Consider the following 12,953-nt stretch of genomic DNA (forward strand, 5'->3'; position numbering starts at 1 on the left):
ATACAGAGGTTAACCGACTAAGCATAGTATAGAGTGGCTAAGCAATGTGTAGACAGGGTAAGTAGAGTGTAGACCGACTAAGCAGTGAGTAGACTGGCACACAGGAGGTCAACCGACTAAGCAGTGAATAGATCGGTACACAGGAGGATAATCGACTAATAGACCGGTATACAAGAAGTAATTGGTTAGGCAGAAATTTGATCGGTACATCGACATAATAGTAGTCTCAACCGATAGACTTGGAAACATTTAATTAACATCTAGATGAACCGACAGTCAACCGGTGGACTTATCGGCATGAATGATAGTCTTGACAAATATTCCTAGAATGAATTCTGGAGAGTAATTTATGGCGCAGTAAAAAAAATTTGAATTTGATGTTTGGAGGGAAAGTTTGCACCAGAACCATAGGCTAATATATTCACACAATTCATTTTGATTATGTTGATGTTCATGTGAAAAGAGATTTGTGAAAGTGAACACAGGGGGAGAAGAACAGAGTGCAGGTGAAAGAGGCATGAAACGGTGAGGCCGACACCGATTAGCAGAATAGAGTATGCAAAGCAGATCTATGAGACAAAGGTAGTGTCATCAGATAGATCAAATCATCCTTGTTGCCCTCTAACAATTGCAACATTGTAAATCCCTTAACAGGGTGAACCTTAACCGGTTCTTTATGTAAAATCTCTTAACAGAGTCACTTCAAATATGAAGTTGTAAAATCCTCTAGCAAAGTGAACTTTAACAGGTTCTAAGGTATTCTTAACCGGATACCAGTCACTCCTAACAGGGTGATGTTCTCAGAAAGAACAGATTGTAAGCTCTTAATAGGGTACCTTTCTTCACTACAGTAAGAGAGAATGCGGATTATCCCCATCATGGTTTTCTCCCTCTATCCGAGGGTTTCCACGTATAATTACCTATGTTATGTGATATGTATGTGTACATGCCAATCTCTTTTCTATGATGTTATTTACACAATGTTTAAGACAATGCAAAGGCGAGTTGCAGACTGATTATTTTGATTGGTAGAATTATGTGGAAATTGCTTTAACATATTCACCCCCCCTCTCAATCACCGGTTAAATACTAACTCAAAATCTAACACAATATTCTGTAATCATAAACAATGAAGGAATACAAATTTAATAAATGAACATAAATCAAATAAACTAATGCAAACCAAAGTTTCAAAATCATGTGAGTGTCTCCATTGCTCTTCTCCTTCTTGTTTTATATAGGACGACTCTTTGAATTGTAGCACAACACTTGCAAAATGATAGCACAAGAATTCAAAGATCATGGTTGATGAAAATTGAGAATGAGGTTTGATTTATAGAATTTTGATATTCGAATCAACGATCAAGATTGAGAATTGAACAAAAAGATCAATGATGGAGGATCATTGAGACAACTTAGTTGGGAGATGATCATTCATGTAACTGAGATTGATTGGCAAGTTAACTCATCTAACTGACTTAGTTAGTGGATAAATGAGTTAGTGAGAAAAAGATGTAGTGACTGAGTAGTTAGAAAATGGTGATTGATGAGTGACTAGTGAAATTGAGAGTCAATGCCAGTGAGCCACTTTCTACATGTGTTGTAGGAGATGAATGAAATTATCATTCATTTATTTGGAGGGAATTTGATTTTTGAAAATAAAATTTGACATGTGAGAGAAATTAAAAAAAAAAAAATTATTTAATTGAGAGGACATAATTAATTAATTTCGAATAATTTTTAATTATGGAAAGATAATAGAAATTGATTTAATATAACAATAAATATTATCTAATTAAAGTTTGTGAAAAGGGATTAATTAAATGATTAAATTATTTTATTAATATTAGAGGAAGATTAAATAATTAAATAATTAAAAAATTTAATTATGAAGTTGGAGGAAAATTTGAATTTTGAATTTGAAGTTAGAAGAATAGAGTTAAATTAATTAAATAATTAAAATTATTTAATTAATAAGGATGAATAATTAATAAAATTAGCCTTCACAGGCGCGAGACAATTTAAGGTGTCTATACTGATAATTTCTCAATAATACTCACACATATAAAAAGTGAAAAGGAAAAGGATATTTGTTAAGGCACAAAGGGAGTGATACATTTGTTTGGAATTGTACATAGGATTCGTAAGCACAAAGCCTACAAAAGAGCAAGAATTGTATATGTGGCATGGAGTCATAAAGAGCACAAGGCTATACATGTGGTATGAAGGCTTGATTCATCAATTCATCACACCTACATAATAATTCATGATGAAATAATTAATCCAAGATGAATAACAAATTCTCCATAAATTTTAGAGATGAGATTGTAATAAGTAACCAACGTGATAATAAATGTGCATTAAATTCAAATAGTACTTGGCTCGAGATTTGATGCTAATTTGAATGTGACAAACATCATAAGGTGGTTTGTCTTTGTGTCATAAAGTGGTTTGTCTTTGTATCAAAATTTTGTAGGTTGTAAAATGATTGCTTTTAGATTGTTAAATCTATTGTCTAATGTTTTGGATTATTTCCACATATGGATAAATGATCTTTGCATACATGATTTTGACCTATACATACACAAAATTAATTACTATACATAGATTTGATCTAATAGCAAACTTCATAGTCTTGCTTCCCTTGATATTTAGACCCATAATAAATGATAAGTGGTGTTTGATAAACATCTTCGTGAGCTTGTTAAGAAAGGGGTTTCTCCTTGGTTAATTCTTTGGACTTAAGTAAATGTGTCATAACAATGATTGAAAACACCATGTAATCAAGCAATATGCATAGGTATGTGTACTTGTTGATGCCATATTGATGCTAAGTATCCATGTCATAAGATAATTATATAATACTCTTTGGCCTTAGAACTAGATGATCATAATGAATTAGGGTCTACCCTTTTATACAACACCCATGCAATTTGAATATTTCATGTTTAAGTTGGCAAGTAAGGAAGGGGTTTGTCTGAGTCCATTTGAAATTTGAAAGTTTAAAACTTGAATCTGCACATAGATTCAAACTAAGTTTGTTTATGTACATATGGAATTGGGCAAGGGTAAACAAAGAGTAACCTACATTTTAAAATCAAATGTATTGAGATGTATGATATTATAATCAATCAAACTGAAATGATTTGCTAACTTTCACATAAAAATAAACCACCTATATATTAATCATTAGATTAAAGATAACCCAACCAAAATCGACTCTATGATATAAATTTTAGAGATGAGATTGTAATAAGTAGCCAATGTGATAATAAATGTGCATTAAATACAAACAAATTAAAAAAAAAAGGTACTTGGCTCAAGATTTGATGCTAATTTGAATGTGACAAACATCATAAGGTGGTCTGTCTTTGTATCATAAAGTGGTTTGTCTTTGTATCAAAATTTTGTGGCTTTTAAGATGATTGCTTTTAGATTGTTAAATCTATTGTCTAATGTTCTGGATCATTTCCACATATGCATAAATGATCTTTGCATACATGGATTTGACCCATGTGCACAAAATAATTATTACACATAGATTTGATCTAATTACAAACTTCATATTCTTGCTTCCCTTGATATTTAGACCCATAATAAATGATAAGTGGTGTTTGATAAACATCTTTGTGAGGTTGTTAAGAAAGGGGTTTCTCCTTGGGTAATCCTTTGGGCTTAAGTAAAGGTATCATAACAATGATTGAAGACACCAAGTAATCAAGCAATATGCATAGTTGTGTGTAATTGTTGACGTCATATTGATGTTAAGTATCCATGTCACAAGATAATTATATAATACTCTTTAGCCTTAGAACTAGACGATCATAATGAAATAGGGTTTATCCTTTTATACAACACCCATACAATTTGAACATTTCATGTTTAAGTTGGCAAGTAAGGAAGGGTTTTTTTTGAGTCCATTTGAAATTTGAAAGTTTAAAATTTGAATCCGTACATGGATTCAAACTAAATTTGTTTTTTGTATTTATAAAATTGACCAAGTATAAAAAAAGAGTAAACCACAAATCGAAACCAAATCTATTGAGATGCATGATATTAGAATCAATCAAACTAAAATGACTTGCTAACTTTCACATAAAAATAAACCACCTATATATTAATCACTAGATTAAAGATAACCCAACCAAAATCAACTCAAATAAAAACTATATAAAAGATATAAAATTTCCCATTATATATCTGAGGTGTACTTATTTTCCCGTCATGTATTTGCTTCAACAAATACAATATGGTTTTACTCTTTACCTTAAAATGAAAAAAAATAATAAATGTTTGCGGCTAAAAACTTAAAATGAGAGACAAAAATAAATGTTTGTGGGCCCAATATGGAAACAAGGCTGATTGGACAGTAACCTATATTAGAACTACAGTTGAAAACTATTAGGCAACATATAAGTTTCAATTAAGTCAATGTCAAAACAAATGTTAAATAAGGTGAAATTAAAGGCACTCCATGACAACCACCAATATTGGTAAGATTGATAGAAGAAGAGTCGAAGAGAAGACGGACAAAATGTGATCTCTATATTAAACGTTTGTGTCAGAAATTTTCTATATTCACCCAATATCAAATAACATTCTGATATTTTTTATCCATATTCAATCAACTCTCCCCCCAAAAAAACTGGAAACAGTGTCGGGGAAATTAATGTTGGAGGCATTACGAACAGTGCATTGCCCAAAACAAATCCCTATGAAAAAATTGACGGATTGATTAAATTAAGTGGTTGTCTTGTGGGTTAAAAACTAAATGATGAAAAGAGCTCAAAAAACGTAAATGCAAAGACAGTAGAAATGAATGGATTCGGGGAGGATACAGTAGAAGTTTATTTTTGTATAGGGATCCAAAGTCAAAAGCATGCAGAATAAAAGGCTTCACAGACAGACAGCAGAGGCACAGATAGACAAAGGTGTCAGAGGCAGACAAATTGAAGTGGGCTGAGCAGAATGTGTGAATTTGTAGTGACACCAATGCATTTCTGTTACGGTAGTCCCTCTCTGCACTTCCAAAAAGGAGGACACAACTACCATGTTTGCTGGGATGTAATAAAGAACATGAAAAAATAGTATATAGGACAGAAACAGAGGCAATGTGCAGGAATTGCACAGAGAAAGAGAAACACAGAGGCCCAGTCAGACAGGAACATATAAATAGATACACTGTAATGCTGATATTAAAAGAAAAGATTAAATAGTACTGAAACAGATATACGCAACAAAGGTTTGTGCTAGAATTCTTTCATTCATTCATTTAACTAGGCCAAAATCATTACCCAACAAATGGTTGTCCTGAGCAACTGTAGTTGGACGAGGATAAAGAGAATAATTGAGAATGTGCAGTAGTTGGTCTGATACAGTGAATCGACTAGAGGTCTTTAGGATTGTTGGGGTTTCTGATATAGGGTGAGTTAATAGTGTTTTACTTCTAAACATTGCATAATTATAGGCAAATTTCAACTTTGGTTGACGCTTTGTAAGGGTGGCAGTATGTGTACAAGGGATCCTGGAATTTTTAGTAATGGGTATGTGAGAAATCGTTTAACAATAGCCCACATTGAAGTTTTACTGAGTAAAATTGAAGGCTTTTATGGATATTAATGATTGAAGCTGAGTTATTAGCCATCTCTAACCACAAGCCCAAATCAAGTGTGCTGTGACTTATTTTTAAGATCATCTGATTAGTGTCCACGGAGGCTGTTTTTTTCTCAAAATAATGGATATTTCAAAAAACCTTGTCTACTTCATACTTTTGTTGTAGAGCTAACCCGGTGAAATTGATTTTTTAATTGGAATCTTGGTATTGAGTGGTGAGGTTGGAGATGCGAATCAGTGAAATGAGTGCCCATGTCAGTAGAATGGATGAAGAAGCTGTCAGCATTTGAGTAGAAGGCCAGTTTGGGGCTGGATCTCTTTTTGGGGGTTCATGGAGGTTGTTGATTTGATGAGTCCAAACGTATTGGAGCCTTTAGCAGAGAATGGCGGTAATGGAGAAACGACCGTGTCTACATGCCCTGAACTATGGCATGCCTGTGCTGGTCCTCTCACATTGCTGCCTCGCAAGGGTAGCCATGTTGTGTATTTCCCCCAAGGGCACATGGAGCAGGTAATTATGATAGCATTGCCTTTTGTTTTGGATCAATGTTTTCCTTTGAGTCCGCTCGCAGAACAGAATTTCTTTTTGAAAATTTGATCCACATTTGCAATGTTCTCGTGAATCTGTTTGGGTTTTACTTGAAGATACAACAAATTGTAGTTTCTTGGAGGATTATGATTCTAATGCTTGAAAACATGACATTTGTGTTGAACTAATCTGTGTTGTTGCAAAACATAAGCAGGTGGCTGCATCTTTGAACCAGGGAGCAAATCAACAGATGCCTTCGTATAATATTCCACCCCAAATCTTCTGCAGGGTCCTTAGTGTGAAACTTCATGTGAGCTCTAGTTTATACACATTAAGTATATGAAGAAGTACTGAGTTCTCATTGCACATGCTTGAGCGTTGGGTTGGTGGTATTTGGTTTTTTGAGATTTGATCTTTTATTTCTAAGACATGCAATTTAAACACTGGCATTTTCATCACTACAATGGGCTTTTTTTTGTGTAATTAGGCTGATCAGGAGACTGACGAAGTCTATGCACAGCTGACATTAGTTCCTATTCCTGAGGTATTTTTTACCTGATACCAGATTAGATGCTTTCTTCCATTATTTTTGTGAAATATATGGATTTTTCGTGATGGTGTCGATGCTGTTTTGTCACAGCCAACGGAGAAATGCTTTGAGGCCGAAGAGGAGAAAGAAGTGCACTCATCCACTGCATGCCCTCATATGTTTTGTAAAACTCTGACAGTATCTGATACAAGCACTCATGGTGGATTTTCAGTTCCTCGAAGGGCTGCAGAGGACTGCTTTCCTCCACTCGTAAGAATCTTTTATCCTTTTAGGATTGCAGGTGTTTATTTCCACTCTGTATTAAGTGAATAAGTTTTGAAGAGCTACATAATGCTGTACGACATAGCTCTTTTGCAATTTTACATAATTGGACGTTTGATTTAACATTACTATTCAATCTCCAAAGAAGATTTGAAGTGTTTTGGAGTTTCTTAAAATTAACATTTTATAGCATTGTAGAAATATTTATGGCATTATGACCTAAAGTGTTTAGCTTTTTGCCCTCAATTTTGTATGTTGTTTTCATGGATATGATTCTATTTTGAAAATTAATAAATTTTTAGATCCCTATCAGGATTACAGTCAGCAAAGACCTTCTCAGGAGCTTGTGGCAAAGGATTTGCATGGTATAGAGTGGAAATTTCGGCACATATACAGGGGTAAATTAAATACCTGTGGTGTGAATGCCTCTTTTAGTTATATTTTTTCTTTGCGCATCACATTTATATTCTGCTGTTGTAAAAGGTCAAGTGATTGGAAAGTTTTTAACTTGGTAATGTGTTTCACTGTAGTTGATAATTTTATTATTTGATTAATTGGTTATCAATTATCATTCTAAGCATATTGGTGTCATAATAATCAATGTGCAGGCCAGCCACGTAGGCATTTGCTGACTACAGGATGGAGTGTTTTTGTTAGTCATAAAAGGCTTGTGTCTGGAGATGCTGTACTTTTTTTGCGGTGTGTGGAATTTCTTGAGCAGTTTGCAATTTAATTTTTGTTGAATGCAAATTTCATTCAATTGAACGTTATGAATTATTGATACTCCCTTTTTAAAGAATTGATTCTGTTACAATGAACAGAGGTGAAAATGGAGAGCTAAGGTTAGGGATTCGAAGAACTGCCAGACAGCAAAGTGGTATTCCTTCTTCTGTGCTTTCTAGCCAGAACATGCAATTGGGTTTACTTGCTGCTGCAGCTCATGCAGTTGCCACAAAGAGCATGTTTCATATTTTCTATAATCCAAGGTATGTGCAGTAAACAGCTTTAGGTATTTTTACTCAGAAATGTAGACTGCAGAGGACTAGGATTTGGTAGGAATTTTAGCTGAGTAAAGGTTAAGAAAATTCTGGAAATTTTGTTTCACGTCCTAGTGCAATGGCATCAAAGTGTAAACTCATTTACTCTAGAGAATTCAGGACTGAATAATACTTGAATAAAATTTGGTTTGTTTTATAGTTGAATGGCATTACATGTCAAACTCATTGGATTATTGCAAGATCATGAAGCCTAGTGTTACTATTTTCTCGTCCATTCTGGAATGTGTATTAGTCATTGAATATAATTGAAATTTACAGATATTCAAAAGTAAATAAGGTTCATATATTATTCTCCTTTTCTATCTGATATGAATTCCGATCTACTGATTTCCTAGTAGTGGAAATGTCACTTTCAAATTACATTTAAAAAAAATAGTTTTTATGTGTCTAAGTTATTTATTAAGGTATAATGATTGGATTTATTTTGCTTTTCCCAAATTTAATCCCAACCATGTAAACCATTCTTTTGCATTTGGGTGTATGTGTATGGTTGTACATATATATATCTAAACCAACACCCATATTCTAGCTAGCTTTCATGTGCACATATTTTCTTGACAATGAACATGTGATAATTTAAAAAATGACATATCAACATTCTAGTCACAGAGGCTTCTCTTTTTAGTCTGTGTTTGTTGGGACTTACATACATACACATGCATGTGCCATGTAGACTCTGAAGAATAGAGAATTTTAAACATTTTTTATATTTGTTCCTGGGAAAACTATCATCTATGAAAATTTGTTGACTTCTGGAGTCCTTTAACATGAAATAACAATTCTTGGTTTTAAAAATTTTGCAAAGTAAATTTTATTCATATGCAGGCAAACTTTAAATGTATTATTATGGTGATAATTTACCATGGAGCTATGCTAGTGAAAGAGTGAGAGGAAGAGAGAGAGTGGTGGAGGGAGATTTTATATGTAGTGAATAAATCTAAGGTAGTGTGCATGACATATAAATCCCATCTTAAAAAGTAAAAGAAACATCAATACAATTTGATACATTATAAAACATAATTGTACTGTGGTGCAAATAGCTGTCCTATACAACTAGAGTCCACTGTTACATGGTGTCATTGCCTCACTGTAAGATGATGCTCCAAGGTCAATAAAAAATTTAAATCCATGTCATGCTTTGAGGAGTTGTTTGAATTTGAATTGTATGCCTTATGCAAACGCAATTTTTGACTCTAGGTGCAATTCATTACCTGCACACAAGAACAGATACAGAAACACTTGCAAAAATGATGTCTACAGATGGACATAAAATACAAAGACACTTGTAAAAGATAAAGGACTTAGCTCAAAGGATGAACATTACCAATCTATCTCTGTAGTTGAGCATCTGTTGATATTCTTATCCATTAGGTATTACTAATTTGAGAATGCAACCAATTGGTCTCTGGCTATTTAGAAAAGAAACATAAGTCAATATTTGTCCAATAACAAGTTTATATATGAGTGGTCCCAGCAGCAGGCCAAACTGTCAATATGGCCCCAAAACAGGGCTAAGATTCAATATGATGCAATAGCAGTGTTTGATCCAATAAAAGTTCTGCCAGGCAAAATAGCTTAATATTAAGGTTTATCCTAATAACAGTGCTGCAACACAATATGGCCCAATTGTTAGGCTCGATCTAGTAGCAGAGACATGAGTGAATATGGTAGTAGGACTTGATCTGGCAAACAACAGGGCAAGATAGCATTATTTAACTCAGAGAAAGTATAACAGCTGGTAATCCTTAGCATGCCTATTTGGTTAGGATATTCAAATTCTACAAAACACTATAAGTACGTTAAGGTTACAAAAGTTATTGCAAGGATTGATCGTATTTAAAATAATTCATTGGAGAATCTGTTAAAAATTTAGAGGCACTCTAATAATCTCAACAGGGATGACAAATGGGTTCTCAGCCAATCTTCAAAGCCGCTCATCCATATATCAACAAAATAATGCAGTTTCTGTATGTTTTTCATAATGTGTCTGTTGCTCTGGTCAGTGTGGCATCTTTACACCATTAAAAATATGTATTTATTGTTCTTTGACTTCTCTTGGCAACTGAACACACTCAATTATTTTGATAATGGATTTATGCTAAGAGCTCAAAACATTGATCCCAGAAACATGGATGCAGTTTATTCAGGAGAACTCTTACACAATGAATCATACTCTAGAACTATTGAAGGTCCAAGCAATTATTACACTCAAATATCATTTATCTAGTTAAAAAAGCAATTGTCCCAGTTTATAGGATCTCTATTGCAATCAATAACATTTATGGTAATCAACTCAGCCTTCATAACAAACAATTTCTGTAAATATGGTTAAGCAACAGTTTTTTCAGTTTTTATAGATTCTGATTACCCTCTTAATTATTGTTGAAGTGGTTATTCTTGTTTTGGGTCTCTGAAATTTATCATTTTCAGATCAAGGATATTACTTTGGCTCTCATTTGGATTGTTTTAAGATCACAGAATCTTGAATATATTGGTTTTAAGCTTTCTATAAACAGAAGTTCTGTTTTTCAGAGGAGCAAGGGCAGTTTAGCAGCCAAGTTTTCTGTTGTTCCCCTAAGTGCCAGCCACTGTCTAAAAGTTTTAAGAGTTCATTTGGGGGGTTCAAGTTCAATTCATGAGATCTTTGAGTTTATTGATTATTCCAAGTGTCTTTGGTTTCCTCCACATCTAAAACCTCTGTTGAAGTGTTATCCTATTGTACTAATTTCAAACATTTGGAAATAATTATTAATTGGCTTGAGCCATGCTTGATACGGTAAACCATTATGCCATCAAATTGTTGCTAATTTTCCTTTTTGAGCCTTTGTAATGTTTGGGGCTGATGGGAAAGGATTATTAATAAATATTCAATATTTCATTAGTTATTTTATTTTACTACCTGAACATTCTAGGTGTTTGGGGGATGTGAAAAGATTGTATCGATCACAATTTATTCCATGTCTTACAAGTTCTTTCATTGTCTTCTCTATACTTTGGAACTGAGTACTTTCCATATTGGTGTTCATGAACTTCATTACTCAAACTGATGTACTTTCCAGATTTGTTTCCTTGTATTTTGCCTTGGGGTGTGTTATGATCAGTATAGGCTTACTTGCACAGAGAATCTATTAATGTCAAGGAAACCTAACAGACACAAGAAATGAAGAGTATCCAAGTTTAACGAAGGATTAAAAAATCACATTATTTATAACATTATCATAGCTCATCAATGATAAATTATCTGATTTACTTGGAAGAATATGAGCTTTTAAGCATACAATTATAGGATGAGCTTCCATAGATTGCATGACTCAAACTGATGCATTTTCTAGATTTGTAATTTTGTAGTTTTCCTTGGCATGTGTTATGATCAGGTTAGAGCTACTTGCACAGAGAACCTATTGATGACTTGGAAGAACGCTTACAGACAAAACAAAGAAGAGTATCCATGGTTAACAAAAGGAGAAAAATTACATTATTTATAGTAATTTCATAGCTCATCAATGATAAATGATATGATTTACTTGGAAGCTTCTAAACTTAAGTATAAACCTGCAGTATTATTTCTCCTGTCCAACTTGGCATTAATTACAATATAATAAACATGAATTACTTACTTGTCGAATCAGCTATAATGTCAGCTTCATAGAATTCTCTTAATACACTAGTAATAAATGCATCTTATGTTATTGAATATAGATTGCAAAACATTTCAAGATCAAGAAGAGAGATTTGATTAAAAGACAGCACACCTGATCCTGTGCTGCTGACATCACTGATTGCCAATTGATGCTAGTATGGTGATTCTGTGGCTGTTAAATTGATAAATTACTAACTTCTTTCCAAATTGAATGTTCTCAACAAATTACAGTTCGATTTCATCAGAGATTTGGATGTTGTGAATGTGCTGAGAAAAATAAAATGTTATTGCTGGGGAATCAGAATGTTTATTAACATAAATGCCCAAGAACCTGCTCTCATTACCGTCACTTTTTTCTAATAATGTCAAGCATAGCACTTTCGTGATTTCTGTCAAATACATTTCTTTGATGATGTCAGACTTTTGACTAAAATAATTTGTTGTTGATCGTGCAATCTAACTCTTAATTAGCTTACAGGTGCATGAATCTGCTATAATTTTTTCTTTTATACTTTTTCTGAGTTAATATTTATATTTTCAGAATTTTGTAAAACAGTAAAGGCCTTGGAACTGACAAGACATTGATAAGAAAACTCCTTGGATCACAAAGGTATTTAGATAGTGATGTTCCTGTATTCAATGTGGCATTGGCTTCAATGAAGTCCTTGGTTATCTCTAGGCATTGGTTAAATGAATTCCTTGAGACTCTTGAGGCACTATGTTTGGTGATTAATTTATTGATGTTCTTGCTGTGTAAATGAGTTAGTGGAAATCTGAAATTACTGATGGATTGATGGAGATTTATGCCAAGAGATCTTTGTCTTTAGATATGGTTTGCCAATGATTCTTCTCCATACTAGAATCATTGGGTTTTGGTTTACTAACATGGCTGAGTTGCATGCAGTTAAACAATTGGGACAATATGTAACTGAGTGAGTTGTATAATTTGCCAGTTTCAAAAGGCAAAAGCCATAGGACCCTCTTTGGCCCTCTACACCTTTGAGCTTAATCTTCCAACTTATAGGCCTCATATAGTTTTTGGTGCATAACTCTTGTATCATTACTTTCTACCTTTTTTCAATGCACTGAATGCAAAAGAACTGAAGTGGTAGAAATCAGTTCTCATTGTAGCATGCCATTAGAAATGGATCATCATGGATGCACATGCCAATTATGTTGATGGGTGTTTTGACTCACTCAACAACTTAGGTAAAGTACAAAATCACTTTTTCTCTCTTGAAAGGAAATTGACCTCCCAAAGAAGATCAATTACCCCAAGAATTATTTTACCAGGTCTTGGTT

The 12,953-nt window shown here is 33.5% G+C and overlaps 1 protein-coding gene across 2 annotated transcripts in view; it reads left to right on the forward strand.

The window, feature by feature from the left end:
- The first annotated feature begins 4,582 nt into the window (after positions 1-4,582).
- The window catches only part of LOC131027598 (auxin response factor 11), a 55,749-nt gene continuing 47,378 nt past the window's right edge, over positions 4,583-12,953 (forward strand). Inside the window, exons 1-7 of one of the 2 annotated variants that reach the window (XM_057957668.2) lie at positions 4,583-6,124; positions 6,357-6,452; positions 6,630-6,686; positions 6,783-6,941; positions 7,267-7,351; positions 7,562-7,652; positions 7,775-7,939. In XM_057957668.2, coding sequence (XP_057813651.1) covers positions 5,945-6,124; positions 6,357-6,452; positions 6,630-6,686; positions 6,783-6,941; positions 7,267-7,351; positions 7,562-7,652; positions 7,775-7,939 — 833 coding nt within the window. In that variant the 5' untranslated portion in view covers positions 4,583-5,944. The remainder of the gene's footprint in view (positions 6,125-6,356; positions 6,453-6,629; positions 6,687-6,782; positions 6,942-7,266; positions 7,352-7,561; positions 7,653-7,774; positions 7,940-12,953) is intronic. The other variant, XM_057957667.2, reaches the window with a different exon arrangement.

Source organism: Cryptomeria japonica, chromosome 8 (assembly GCF_030272615.1).
Source record: "Cryptomeria japonica chromosome 8, Sugi_1.0, whole genome shotgun sequence".
Lineage (NCBI taxonomy): Eukaryota > Viridiplantae > Streptophyta > Pinopsida > Cupressales > Cupressaceae > Cryptomeria > Cryptomeria japonica.